At 37.1% G+C, this 13,770-nt stretch overlaps 1 protein-coding gene across 1 annotated transcript in view; it reads left to right on the plus strand.

Moving 5' to 3' along the window:
- EPHB1 (EPH receptor B1) overlaps window positions 1-13,770 on the plus strand; it is a 709,181-nt gene that overhangs the window by 627,279 nt on the left and 68,132 nt on the right. Inside the window, 2 exon segments of the mRNA XM_020986094.2 lie at window positions 6,026-6,250; window positions 6,253-6,272. Coding sequence (XP_020841753.1) covers window positions 6,026-6,250; window positions 6,253-6,272 — 245 coding nt within the window.

A 13,770-nucleotide genomic window follows, 5' to 3' on the forward strand; every position in this document is an offset into this window, starting at 1 on the left:
AGTAAGTGGATTAGTCTGACCTTAGAAAACGTACTGAGAAAGGAGGAGGCAGAGAAGGGTAAATTGCATTACAGGAAAAACAGAAAATCTTATTGCAGCACAGGGAAAGGCGGGGGGAGTGAGCATTGTTTGAACCTTACTCTCATCAGATTTGGCTCAAGAAGGGAATAACATAGACAGTTGGGTATAGAAATCTAACCTGCCCTATGGGCAGTGGGAGGGAAGGGGGAAGGAAAAGAGGGGGGATAGAAGGGAAGGAAGGGTAAGGGCAAAGGGAAGAAAAGGGAAAGGGATAATAGAAGGGAGGAGAGACTGAAGGAGGTGGTAGTCAAGAGCAAAACACTAGTGAGGAGGGAAAAGGAGAAAGGAGAAAGAAAAGCATAAACAGAGGGAAAAGAGATGGAGAAAAAACACAGATAATAATCATAACTGTGAAAGTTGAATCACTATCTTTTTTTTCTCTTCTGTTTTGTTTCCTCTTTCTGATGGTTCCTCCTATTGGTTTTAATTTTCACTTCCAACTTCACTAATGTGAAAATATGTGTACTAGGAATGTAAATATATAGCCTATATCAGATTCTGTGCCATCTTGGGGAGGGTGGTGGGGAGGAAGGGGGAGAAAAATTTTAAACTCAAAAGCATATGGAAGTGATTGTTGATAAATCAAAATAAATTAATAAAAGAAAAAAAGAAAAAATGGGGGGAAATTGCTGTCAGTGTTTCTAGTAATGGCCTCATTTCTAAAATAAAAAAAATTAAAAAAGAGTAATTATCATTTACAAATGAGGTGCAAGAGGAAGAACCAATACAGAGAAATTAGATTAGGGAGGAGGGGCTGTTAGTTCTGTAAACCTGCTCTCATCAGGAATGAGTTTAAGAGGGAAAATACACATACATTTAGATGAGTATAAAAGACTTCTAGATTTAGAAAGAAATGAGAGGGGAGAGAGAATAAGGGAGGGATCTTTAAAAGGGAGGGTATAGGAATAGGTTAAAGGGGGAATATAGAAGGGGGTTTAGGTTTAGGGCAATGGGTGGATAAGGGAGGGATTGCTGGAGTGGGGGTAGGTTAAGTAATAGGAGGGTAAGGTAGCAGGTAGAAGTAAAGTAGAGGAGTTAGGAGAAAAAGGAAAAATAAATAGATATGCACAAACATAAAAACAAAGATCAGCAGTAGAATCTGTTAGGGAAAGTATGTATGTGTGTGTCTGTATACACAGACACACACACATGTATGTACGGAGGTATGTATGTTATATATGTAGGTATGCGTGTTATATATGTATAAGTATATATATATATCTCAATACATATATCTATCTACACACACACACACACACACACACACATATATACATACAATGCTCAAATTTAGCTTTGGGGAGGTGGGTAGGGGGAAGGAAGGGGGGGAAAGAATAAAGTAAAAAGTATACAGCAGAGAACAAAAGAAAACCTACACAGAAGCAAATAAAAGATGGACAACTTTCAACATAATGAACAGTATTTAATGTATAGGCTTTCTTGAAATGAAAAGTTATCACTATATAATTTGAAACTTCTCCTATGTTCTGCTGTGCACATGACATTTTTTTTTTTTTTCTTACTTTATATTTAAATTTATAATGTTTATTTTTCTTTTCTTATTATGCATTTAAGTTTTAGCATTTGTCTAAGTTTTCTTTTCTTATTATGTATTTAAGTTTTAGCATTTGTCTAAATTTAAAAAAAAACTAAAAAAAGACTGAAAAAAATAAATAAAAATCACAAGGGCATGAGTACTTGGAAAAAACTGGAAAAGGTTGTGAATTTTGTCCTGTTTCTTAACCATCAATAAATCAAAGTCATAGATTAAAATAATAAGAACAAGAAGAAGAAGAAGTAGAAAATAAATTTGAAAATAAAAAAGAAAAGTTAAAAAAATTAAAAAAATAATTAAACTAGATCATTTCTGTAGTCCCTTCCAACTCTGAGATTCTATGACTCTAATGAATTAAAAAAGTGCTTTGGGAGGAGCTAAAACCTACAGGGAGTGACTCCACCAGCTGGGTGGATATGAAAGACATCAAATGAAAGAATAATTTCTTAATCAGAAATACCCATAAATCACACTATTGAGCCACTATCAGAGTTTTAGACACCAAGCTGTTGGGAAATCTGAAAGGCGTGTACCAGTAGGGACTTACTTGTCTTTAAGATAGAATTCAAAATAAGTTAGACAGATTTTTTTTTCTAATCAATCAAGTCTGGAGATAAAAAACAGGGTTGGATTAATGTTAGATTAATTAATTAGATAATGAGAATAATTGATTATTATGATTGAGATTAATATGTGATTGAGCTAAATCTAGTGAGAAAGGCAACAATTTGTAATGAAGTTCTTTTAAAAAGTTCCATTCTCTAGGTATTATGTTAAAATAGAAGTTTGCTAATGTTAGATGCTATCTGTCTATTTTATTAGAGTTTTCAAGCTTGGCATCAGGATCTTGGAAAGCAAGTACCGGTTAATTCAGATCAGAAGAAGAAAGGCATTTCCTGTCCCTTGGTTGAGGTGTATCCTAATTGCAGGAAAACTGCTTAAGGAGGAATGGGGAACGCAACCTCTTTAATGCTGATCTTGCACACATAAAGTCATAAAAGGAGACAAATGTCCCAACCATGAGCTAGACTGTAAATTTATTGGAGGCAGAGATATTGATGTTCTGTTTAATTATAGTAAGGACAATACATTGAGTCATTTTCTTGGTCACCTGTGCTCTGGGACTGGAAAGAAGTAAGTCATTAAAGGTTGTAAAAAATGAATAGTTTAACAGAATTTGTCCCTGATCAGTAAGTTGTTTTCCAATCATGATGTATTTGCAAATTACTCCCATATAACAACTTCATTGGCCATTTAAAGAAGTTAACATTAAAGGAACGTTTCAGTGACCATGGCAATATTACCACCATTGATGACAACTGGGCTAAAAAGTCCACATTGGACAGGTATGCTTCATATAAAGAAATCCCAATACATGAAAATTCCAACTAAGGAGATATAAATTAAATGATGATTATACAGGGTGTCCCAAAAGACAGTGTATTTTTAAGCTGTTAAAGCTGAAAACTTTTGGGATACCTTGCATATAAATTATAAAAGGACACTTCCCCTTAGATTCCAGTATACCCCATATTAAGAATTACAGGTATGTACCACTGTGCCCAGGATTTCTCCAGGTCAGCATGTTATTGGGGGCAGCTAGGTGACATGGTAAATAGAGTGTTAACCTAGACATTAGGAAGACCTGAATTTATATCTGGCCTCAGACACTTACTATCTCTGTGACCCTGGGCAAATCACTTAACCTCTGTTTGCCTCAGTTTCCTCATCTATAAAATGGGGGTAATGATAGCTCCTATCTCACAGGGTTGTTGTAAGGATCAAATAAGATAACATTTGTAAAATGCTTAGCAAAATGCCTGGAACATGGTAGGTTCTATATAAATGTTAGCTATTATTGTTATTATTCCTATTAGGTGGATAGGTAACTGTCTTGGGGTCAAGATGGAGGTCCTCTCAGTCCCAGGGTTATCCATTTTCAGTTCTGTATTCCACAGTTACTGGAAAGCATCCCAAGAGGACAAGCAGGACATCGAGGAAAAGAGGAGGCATGTTTCTATGCCCTATGGAGATCAATTGAAGGAGCCAGGGATAGTTTAGCCCAAAGAAGAAAAGACTCAGGAGGGACATGGAAGCCCTTTTCAAGCATTTGAGGGGCTTTCATGTGGAAGAGGGATTAGATTTTCAAAGACTAGAACCAGGGGCAATGGGCTGAAGGAGCAATGAGGCAAATTTATGCTGATGTCAAGAAAACTTCCTAACAATTAAAAATATTCATATATGGACTAGGCTACCTCCAAGGTAATGGGTTCCCCTTGGTTAATATTCTTTTAACAAAGAGTGGATGACCACTTACCAGATCTGTTGTGTAGGGATTCATTTTTTGGCTCTGAGCTATACTAGATGGTCTCTGATTAAAATTCTGTGATTTATTCTTTTGGAGCTGAGAACTTTGCAGCTGGGATTCTGACAGAGACCCTGATGATGACAGTGACAATGAAGAAGAAGGAGGAGGAAGAGGAAAGCTAATAGTTCAAATTATAGAAAATTTTTAAAAGATCTAAACAGATCCTAATAATAGATAATAACTAATCAAATTAAAATTGATAAGAATAAAAATTCTGAACTTAGATTTTTAAAAAAGAGAGTGTCCATGTAGATGTAAAGACAAGCTTAAAAAAGCATTTTATATGGAAAAAAAAAGCCTTTGGGGCTTTGTTTAACCAAAACCTCAATATGAGCCAATGAGGTAACTGGGTGGCAATTTTTTTTAATATTCATGAGACCTTAGCCAGTATCCTGTAGAATCTAAGCTCTTTGAGAGAAGGGACTGTTTCATTTAAAAAAAAAAATTATATCTCAAGAACATAGCACATCCTTCTGTTTGTCATATAAAGAATGGTCAAAGAAAGTGGAGTTGTTTAGCCTAGATAAGAAATATCTTGGGGCTGAAATGATAGCTATCTTCAAGTGTTTGAAGAGCCATCATGTAGAAAAGAGGATCCAGCCTTTTTTAAGTATAATTCAAAGGGACCAAACAAGAATTGTTATGGGAGATTTACCTGGGAGTGAGCAGTGTTTTAATTTAATATAAAAAGGACTTTTTTTTTAATGATTAGAGCTATCTAAAAATAGAGTAGAGTGAGTCCTCTATCACTGGAATTATTTAAGTATACACTGGATAGCTACTTGTCAAAAATTATTGCAGAGGAAAATAACTGCCCTAGGCAGTCTAAGTGGTTTCTACAGTTTTTGTTATTGTTTTGTTTTGTTTTTGTTTTCTGTTGTGTTGTTGTTAATTTCTCCAGTTCTAAGAAGCTATGACTCATTGCCCAAGACAGTGATACAGACAACAAGTGTGCTTGGGATTCACAGTGCCATTTGGTACTTTTCTAACCAATATTTTCAATCACTGCTTAATTGAATTACGGTTTTATCCAAGCTTGAGTATCATTAACTCACTGAATCTTTTGAGGAGTCACAACCCTCTCAAGGCTTCTTGCAGTCCATTCCCTTCCAAACTATGATTTTCCTCCTAGTGAAAGACCTGATAACTTCCAACTTAATAAAGAAGAGGTCGCTTCTTCCCAGATTATGATAAGTTATATAATTGCTAAGAGTTAAGGAGAGAACAAAAAAAAAAGTGATAGAACATATCCCTATGTTTGCCTGTATAGTACCCTGTTATTGTCTTTTTCTGGTCAGAGTAAGGTTTTTCTCCACCAAACTATCCCTCTGAAAAGCAGCACTTTGACTTTTGAAGCTAGAGCTGTTATTAATTTTATATTGAATTGTCATTTAACTACTATCACACAGAAGATCAGGTACAAAACTACTCTCTGCAGTTACAAAGTAGTCCAACAAAACACAATGTTTGAAAACACATTCAAACAGAGCACAGCATCATCTTTAAGTAGAAATAAAATGTTGGTTTTTCCTGTGGCTGACTTCACTGCAATTGTGTTGAATCCCTTTCAATCTAATGCTTGAATATTGCTCGGTATCATTTATTCAGTGGACTACAGTACCTGAAAATAATAGCAATAATCCTAGACAGTCCTAGTTCAGTCTCTGCTAAGAATGAACCATGGTACCAATCAAAAGGAAAGTGATTTTTGCGTTTCTGTTATTCAATTGGAATGCAAATCAAGAAGCAAACGTGATGAAATAAAATTAATATTTTGAAATTGCATTTTGGTTACAGGAACTTTATATAATAGCAGAGGTAGGGAATTTATTTTGGTTTTTCTTGTGTGTGTTTAATAGGAACTGATGAAAGTTATGATATTGTTCTTTTAATGAGTATTCGATCTTTGTCACCTTAATCTAAATTCTACTTAGAATGTTATCATTCTTGGCAATTGATCATCCCTTGTCCTCCAAAAGACTGAAACAGAAGAGATGGTAAGTGAATTCTTGTCATTGCAGGAGAGTTTGGAGAAGTATACAAAGGACGTCTGAAATTGCCAGGAAAGAGGGAGATCTATGTGGCCATCAAGACGCTGAAGGCAGGGTACTCAGAGAAGCAGCGCCGGGACTTCCTGAGTGAGGCCAGCATCATGGGACAGTTTGACCATCCAAATATAATCCGGCTGGAAGGGGTGGTGACCAAGAGCCGTCCTGTCATGATCATCACAGAATTTATGGAGAATGGGCCTTGGACTCCTTCCTCAGGGTAAGAATAAGCCTAGTGTCCACCCTGGCAAAGATAGAGGTGACTGGGGAAAGCACTAATAATCATGTGGAAAATGGACATGCTCTAGGAGGGCTTGTTATGAGATTAAGAATAAGAATAATGATGAAGAGGAGAAGGAGAACTAGGATAGAGCTATATAAATGCTAGAATTTGCATAGTGTTTTAAGTTTTGCAAAATTTTACAAATATTATCTCTTTTGATCCTAATAAGAATCCTAGGAGGTAGGCCCTATTATCCTCATTTTACAGATGGGGAAACTGAAGCTGAGGGAGGTTAAAATAACTTGCCCAGGGACACATAGCTAATCACACAGACACATACAGTATCTGAATCAGGATTTGAATTCAGGTCCACCAGGAAAGTAACAGAGAAAATCAGAATGTTTAAACACACACAGCCTTCTTTAAGATAATGCAGCTTTGATTGAGGGATTAAAGAATCCATTTTCCAAATGTTCCCCCAGGAAACACAGGGAATTCCATCAAGACTTCTAAGTTGTGTCCACTGACTTTATACTCAACCCTATTTGCAGACTTGTTCTCTGGCAGCTTAGTAAGCTACCCTGAGAAGTTCACCCATCCCCCAGAGCAACTCCAGGATAGCAGATTGGTAGTATTGAAATAGATTGTCATTGGTGGCATAAATCATGATCTATGCTGCACAGCCATTCTTGCAGATAGGTATCACAGTGCATAGAGAGCTCAGCCACTTAACAGCTGTGTGACCATGAGCAAGTCACTTAAGAACCGTGAACCTGTTTCCTCTTCTGTAAAATGGGGATAAGCCAAGTGCAAAGGCATACACCTGTAATTTATGTTACTGGGGAAGGCTTGAAGCTGTTGTATCACTTGAGCTCTGGAGTGCTGAGCTGAAATACGGCTAAAAAATAAGAATGGTCCAAATTTAATGAGCTCCCTGAAGCCGGGGGCCACAAGACTACTGAAGGAGGAAGAAACTGCTTGGTCCAAGTCAGAAACAGAGGAGGTTAAACAAAAACAAAAACAAAAACAAAACAAAAAAAAGCTTCTGTGCTGATCATCAGTCGAATTAGGCCAGAAGTAGCCTCTGCACTTCCAGGTCAGGTGAAATAAAATGACCTAGTCTCAAAAAAAAAAATGTCAAGCACTATTCCCTTATCTGTATCACTGCCTCCCTTTCTCCCTTTCTAAAGTGATGTATCAACTTCTATTATAAGGAGACAGTCTCAAAAAGAAAAAAAAAGAAGAAGAAAAGAAAGAAACATGGGTAATAAAAGTGCCTTTCTCAGAGGGTTTTTGTGAGAACCAAATGAGATAAGAGAGTTGTTTGCAAACTTTAAAATGCTATAAATTTACCTATAATGATTACTATTATTATTACTGTTGTTTAATATAATGCTATACATCCATAAAATACACACAATCTCGTTTGATTTTTATGACAATCATCTGAGAAAGGTAATGCAAATATTACTGACTAATGCCGCCTTCATCAATGCAGAAACCAAAACTCAAAGGGGTTTCATGGCTCCTCCCCTCTGCCTCTTGGAATCTCCAATTTCCCTCATGACTCAGTTAAAGTGCTATCTGTGTATCTCTCCTTCCCTGATGCCCCAAGCTACTACTACGCTCCATCCCTAATTACATCATATCTATTGTTTACATACTTAGAAATATGTGCATTGTCTTCCCAATAGATAATAATTGCTTCATTTATATAATTGAATTTCCAGCAGCTAACTCAGTGGCTTGCCCACAGCTGGTGCCTAAGACATGCTCCATGGGGCAGCTAAGTGGCACCATGGATACAGCACCGGCCCTGGAGTCAGGAGGACTTGAGTTCAAATCCAGACTCAGTCATTTACTATCTGTGTGACCCTGGCCAAGTCACTTAACCCCAATTGCCTCCAAAAACCAAACCAAAACAAATTTTTAAAATGCTCATTAATTGACTTACTACTTAAACTGCAGAGCAGCTAGTCAAGGTCTTCTAATTCTAAGTCTAGCATTCCTTCTTCTATATCACAAAAGACTTCCTGCCAGGATATCATATGGAGAATGATAGCAATTCAGTAAGCCTAATCAGAAACCCTGCAAATGGCTAAGGATGGCTCTATGTGGATGACTGTGTCCCTGAAGCAGGGTGTGTGTGTGTGTGTGTGTGTGTGTGTGTGTGTGTGTGTGTGTGTGTGTGTGTGTGCTGGAAACAGTTCCAACCAGCACACAAGAGCTGATAGTTAATTTTTTTTTTTTTTTGGTGAGGCAATTGGGGTTAAGTGACTTGCCCAGAGTCACACAGCTAGTGAGTGTTATGTGTCTGAGGCTGGCTTTGAACTCAGGTCCTCCTGACTTCAGGGCAGGTGCTTTATCCACTGCACCACCTAGCTGCCCCCTGATTGTTAAATTTCTAATATTAGCATTCCTACCCTTGAAATTGGCAAATACCACAAATCAGAACTTGGTTGATTGTTTTTTGGATTGTCTAGCCTTAAGAAAGTGTTAATAATGCTGATTTAACTTGAGTTAATTTCAAAGTAAAGTTAAAGTGGGTACGTTTATTTTTTCCTTGGAGTGCTGGTTGTTGAAAGCTTATCAGCACATCCCCACCTTGAAGTCAATCATGGTCTACTTTGTCGAGTCAGATCAGTGATATGGTGTGATACTAATAAACCTGGAAAAGGCCATGGTTGTGAATCAGCCTGCGGTAGCCAACTTTACTACAGGATCAGAATTAGGCCAAACAAACAACAGCAACAATAACAACAACAACAGCAACACCAAAGTCAAACCAAAGTTGTGCTTACATTTTACTCCACAGGCAGTGTACTGTCTGATGAGGCACTGATGGATGAAAAGAGAGAAAAATGAATCAAGGAGACTGACCAGTCCTCCGAAGGGTTGAAAGAGTCCCTTCTCAGCATCTGAAACTCTATGGAGTAGCCATGGTGTCTGACAACCTATGGTTTGATAGATGATGATTCTTGTACAAAAACATTCCTTCTCCCACCTCCATTAATTTCAATGTGTCTCCTTGTTTTCAACGGATTCTCTTTTCTCCCCACACTGTAGAGTCCCTTGCTCTCTTCAAACACAGGTTAGACATCACCTCCTTTGCTGACACTCACCTCCAACTCCAATTAACACTCACCCTCTTAAAATTATTTTGCATCACTTGTATTTACTTGTATGCAGGTTATCCCCTGATAGACGGTAAGCTCCTTGAGGACAGGGCTTGGTTCAATTTTTTCTAATAACTTAGCATAGTGCCTTGCACATGGTAGGCATTTATTAATTTTTTTTTGTTGAATTGAATTAAGTTGAATCACGGTTGGCACACCTGAACAGAATTAGGAATAATGAAGTCCTGAACTGAGCCAGGCAGTCCACTGATACTGAACCAATCCTCATTGCTATGCAAGTCAACTGGGCTAGCCATGTGCAGAAAATGGACGACAGTAGAATCCCCAAGTAGCTACTCTGTGGATAGCTGAAGGTCGGGGAAGAGAAATTCTAAGGACATCCTTTCACTTTCAACTGTGGCCTGCTGGAAAACATGAGCAGCATACAAGCTGGTCTGCCTCACAGTTATGAGGAATGGAGAGATCTTTGGGAGCAAACAAGTCAGGATGATCATAAGTCCACCCCAAGAGTCACAAATAACAAAACAAAAACAAATAACCCCCCCTACCCAACAACAACCACTATAGATACAAATCAAAGCATAATCTACCACTAGCAATTTTGTGGGCTGCCTTCATTGTCTTTTCAGCCACCTACACACACACACACACACACACACACACACACACACACACACATAGTAAGAAGTTGTTCTCAGATGTGTCCCACGTGTGTGAAACAAGTCTTTCTGTACATTGCTTAGTAACCTCGACTTGAGTAAATGATATTCATTTCTGCTCTGGTACATAATGAAGGCAGTACATAAAAGCACATCTAAGAACCTACCCATTTTGCCTCTTTCATGAATAGAAGGCAATTTGTGAAGATAAAGCATTCTTGGAAACTGTTTTATGACCCCTTCCCTAATCAATTACTTTTGGTTGGGATTTTATTATGCTTTTCTACAAAACATGAACGTGAACTGGAGATTACCTAACAGAACATCTGCAAGGAGCGTGACCCAGGGCACCATTGTTTAAAGCCAGAAAAAAAAAAAGCAAAAATAAAAACAGAACCATGTTCACTTTAGGCTCTGGGACAGGGAGACATTTTGACTTTTTTCTCCCTATGTAAAAGTAAGGCCCAATTTATAACAGTGGGAGACCCAAGAGCAAGATGGAAGCAGAGAAAAACAGAGGACAAAGTACTATAAGGAAAGAAAAGAAAGAACACAAAAGGAATAAGCTAAACAAATTAGGAAAGAAGTGGGATATCTCTCACTTTTTCTTTCCAAAGCATGAAGGCAAGTAATCTATAAGTGCAATTTCAGTCTTAATGCCAAACCCTGGAGTATACCAACATTAATTGATATATCTAGGGCTTGATAAAATTGAAAAGTAGGTCATCAGTTCAGTTCTATGGGGCCCGTCTTTTGAGGAGAAGGATAAATTTGGGATCACATTTCAGAGTAAAATGAAAAAGGGTTAGTTCTTCAGTTACATATCTTCCTTTTAGCTCTTGACTTTCTCTTAGATTCATTTTCATTGAGAGGCAGCAGTGGCTTTAGGTCTAACCCAGCTTTCTGGGATCCCTATATACCCATTATCCACTCAACACATAAGAATTAATACTTATCTTTTTCCTCTTTTTTTTTTTGGCCACTCACATTCATTCTTACAGTCTAGAAAATTATTTGACTATGTATTAAAATGGTTTATTTTGTTTTCCTAAAATACCTATGCTTATTATATGCAGAGAATAAATGCGTTTTTAAACATTTGCTTTCTGGAAATCAGTCCATGGCTTTTAATCTAGTATTCCTCCCATAATCATAGGACCAATCTCCAAATATTCTTGAACAGTGGCTCAGAGATTAGTAGATGCCAAGGCGTCTCATTGTCAACTGATGTCCCATATTCAAAGAGAGGTAGGACTAAATGGACCTCTATGACTTATCTAGTCAAGATAAAATGGAGAGAACCCCACAGTAAGTCAAGATACTTCATTCCATGTGGGAAAAAAGATCCACTGAATGAAATATCATAAGAACTTTATTTTTCTACTTCTCAGTAGCTAGCTGTATTTCCTGGGGCAAGTCATAACTTCTCAGGACCTTATTTTTTTTATCTGTGCAATGATGGAGTTAGATTAGATGATATCTAAGCCTCTTCCAATTCTAGTATTTCATGATGCTCTTTCCTTTAACAAATTAAAATGAGTTTCATGTTTCCAAAAGTATTTAAATAGGGACCTAAAAAATCTGAATCATTTCTATCTAGGATAGAATCAGAAAGTAACTCCAATCCAAGTGTAAAATGGTAATCTCAGTTTAAAAACTGTTAACTGCAGGGAAAATTCAGATTGCATATTGGTCAGACACACATCCATCCATCCATCCATCCATCCATCCATACATACATACATACATACATATATCCAAGTATTCATTGACATTACTAAGTCTCAGCCATTCCAGATCCTTTTCCAAAGTGAAATACAAGAAGGTGATCTTCCATTAAATTGATTTTTTTCTGGCTTATTAATCTTTTTTTAATTGATGCTAGCAGTTTGGCAAGTTTGTTATATATCAGTAAAATCAACATGTAACAATAAAAAGTTTGTTTTTCTTCATATATACATGTCTAATCTCTCCAAATAAAGTATAAAAACCACAAGGGCATGATGACATCACATCTTTCTTTAATATACCTCTTGGTGCCTAAAATAGTGTTCAATAAATATATTCTGGCTACTTCATTGCTTATGGATTGACTCAAAATCCAGAATCTCATGGACGTATGTGCCCTCATTTCACACAACACTGAATGGCCTGACATAGGAAGGTTATAGATTCCAATCTGCTGAGGTCATGATATGCTTTCATCTCAGGAAAGAGGAACCATGAGGTCTTAGAGGTCAGGGCTTTACCTGAGAATGTCCTGCCCCATCAATTCCAGTTTGACAGGCCTCTCTGGGGAATTCTTCTAATAAACCTGTGCCTTTTGCCAAGGAGAAGTTCCTTGCAACTTCAGGGTCACTCTTGTATGTCCTCAGTCTATCTCATCTTATGTCCAAAGCAATATAAAGGAGTGCTTTTCTGTTTGACAGTCTCACGTTTGTTGGCCTCAGGAACCATATGAGAAACTGATTTTAATTTGAAAAAAGAAAGAAAATAGAAAGCAATTCTCCAAAGATTCAAGAGCTGTTATCCCAGGGTAAAGCAGCTGGATGCAGAGACATGGCAAATATGATTAAATATGTTTGCAAAAATGGACCTTTACAAAGCTGTTAAAATTTAAAAAAAAAATTAAAATCCCCCCTCCCAAATTTGCACAAGGCAGTTCCCTGGGTCATTTCGACCATGTGTTGTCTGCTGTTATAGCAAGCAAGGAAAATGCTGAATTAGAACCAGTCATTCATTCAAACATTAAGTATTAAGTGGCTACTATGAGAAGTGCTACAACAGAGAAGAAAGGAAAATGTGTCCACCATCAAGGACTCTACATCTGAATGGGAGGAGGGAGTAAACCATACAAATGAATATAATGAATAGTAGAATATGATAATTACAAAAATAAGAGTAGACAATGCCATGAGAGCTAATGAGAGACTTTGCCTTCAGATGGGTAAGTTTGAGGTCGAAGTAGGAAATTAATTTTTATCATATATGGAAGCATTGAAAAGTCAAGCTCTCTGGTTCATTTTTCATCCAATTAGATGACAATTTCTCTCATCTTTTTACAATGAAGAGACAATTAAAAATATGGACCAGTTGAAGATAAGTGGCATAAACCCAGGTTGAGAAAGAATGTCTTTAAAATTTGCATTGGAAAAAAAATATGAACAGAAGGATGAGGATGCACCTATAAGTAATAACCCAATAACTGTACTTCACATTTAGAGAATATATTCTGAGACAAAGGATTCCATTATTTTATTGGCCCTTATATATTTTTTAATTTGAAGAAAAAATTTTAACTGACACTGATGTAATATTTTTGTTGTTGTTCAGTTAGATCCAACTCTTCATGACCCCACTTGGGGTTTACTTGGCAAAGATACTAGCGTGGTTTGCCATTTCTTTCTCCAGCTCCTTTGACAGAAGAGGAAACTGAAGCAAACAGGGACAAGTGACCTTCCCAGGGTCACACGGCTAATAAGTGCTTAAGGCCAAATTTGAACTCAGAACTTCCTGACTCCAGATTCGGCGCTCTCTCCACTGTACCACCTAGCTGCCCAATAAAATATATCCATACTTAATTCATCCTTTATAATTTAAGGTTGGTAGGTAATGGGCCTATGATTTAATTTGTAGTAGAAATTCCTAAATAGGGAAACTTCCTTTACCAATGGGGATAAGCGTATTTTCTGCAACTTA

The sequence above is a fragment of the Phascolarctos cinereus genome, unplaced genomic scaffold (genome assembly GCF_003287225.1).
Source record: "Phascolarctos cinereus isolate Bilbo 61053 unplaced genomic scaffold, phaCin_HiC Scaffold_726;HRSCAF=1367, whole genome shotgun sequence".
In the NCBI taxonomy this organism is placed as follows: domain Eukaryota; kingdom Metazoa; phylum Chordata; class Mammalia; order Diprotodontia; family Phascolarctidae; genus Phascolarctos; species Phascolarctos cinereus.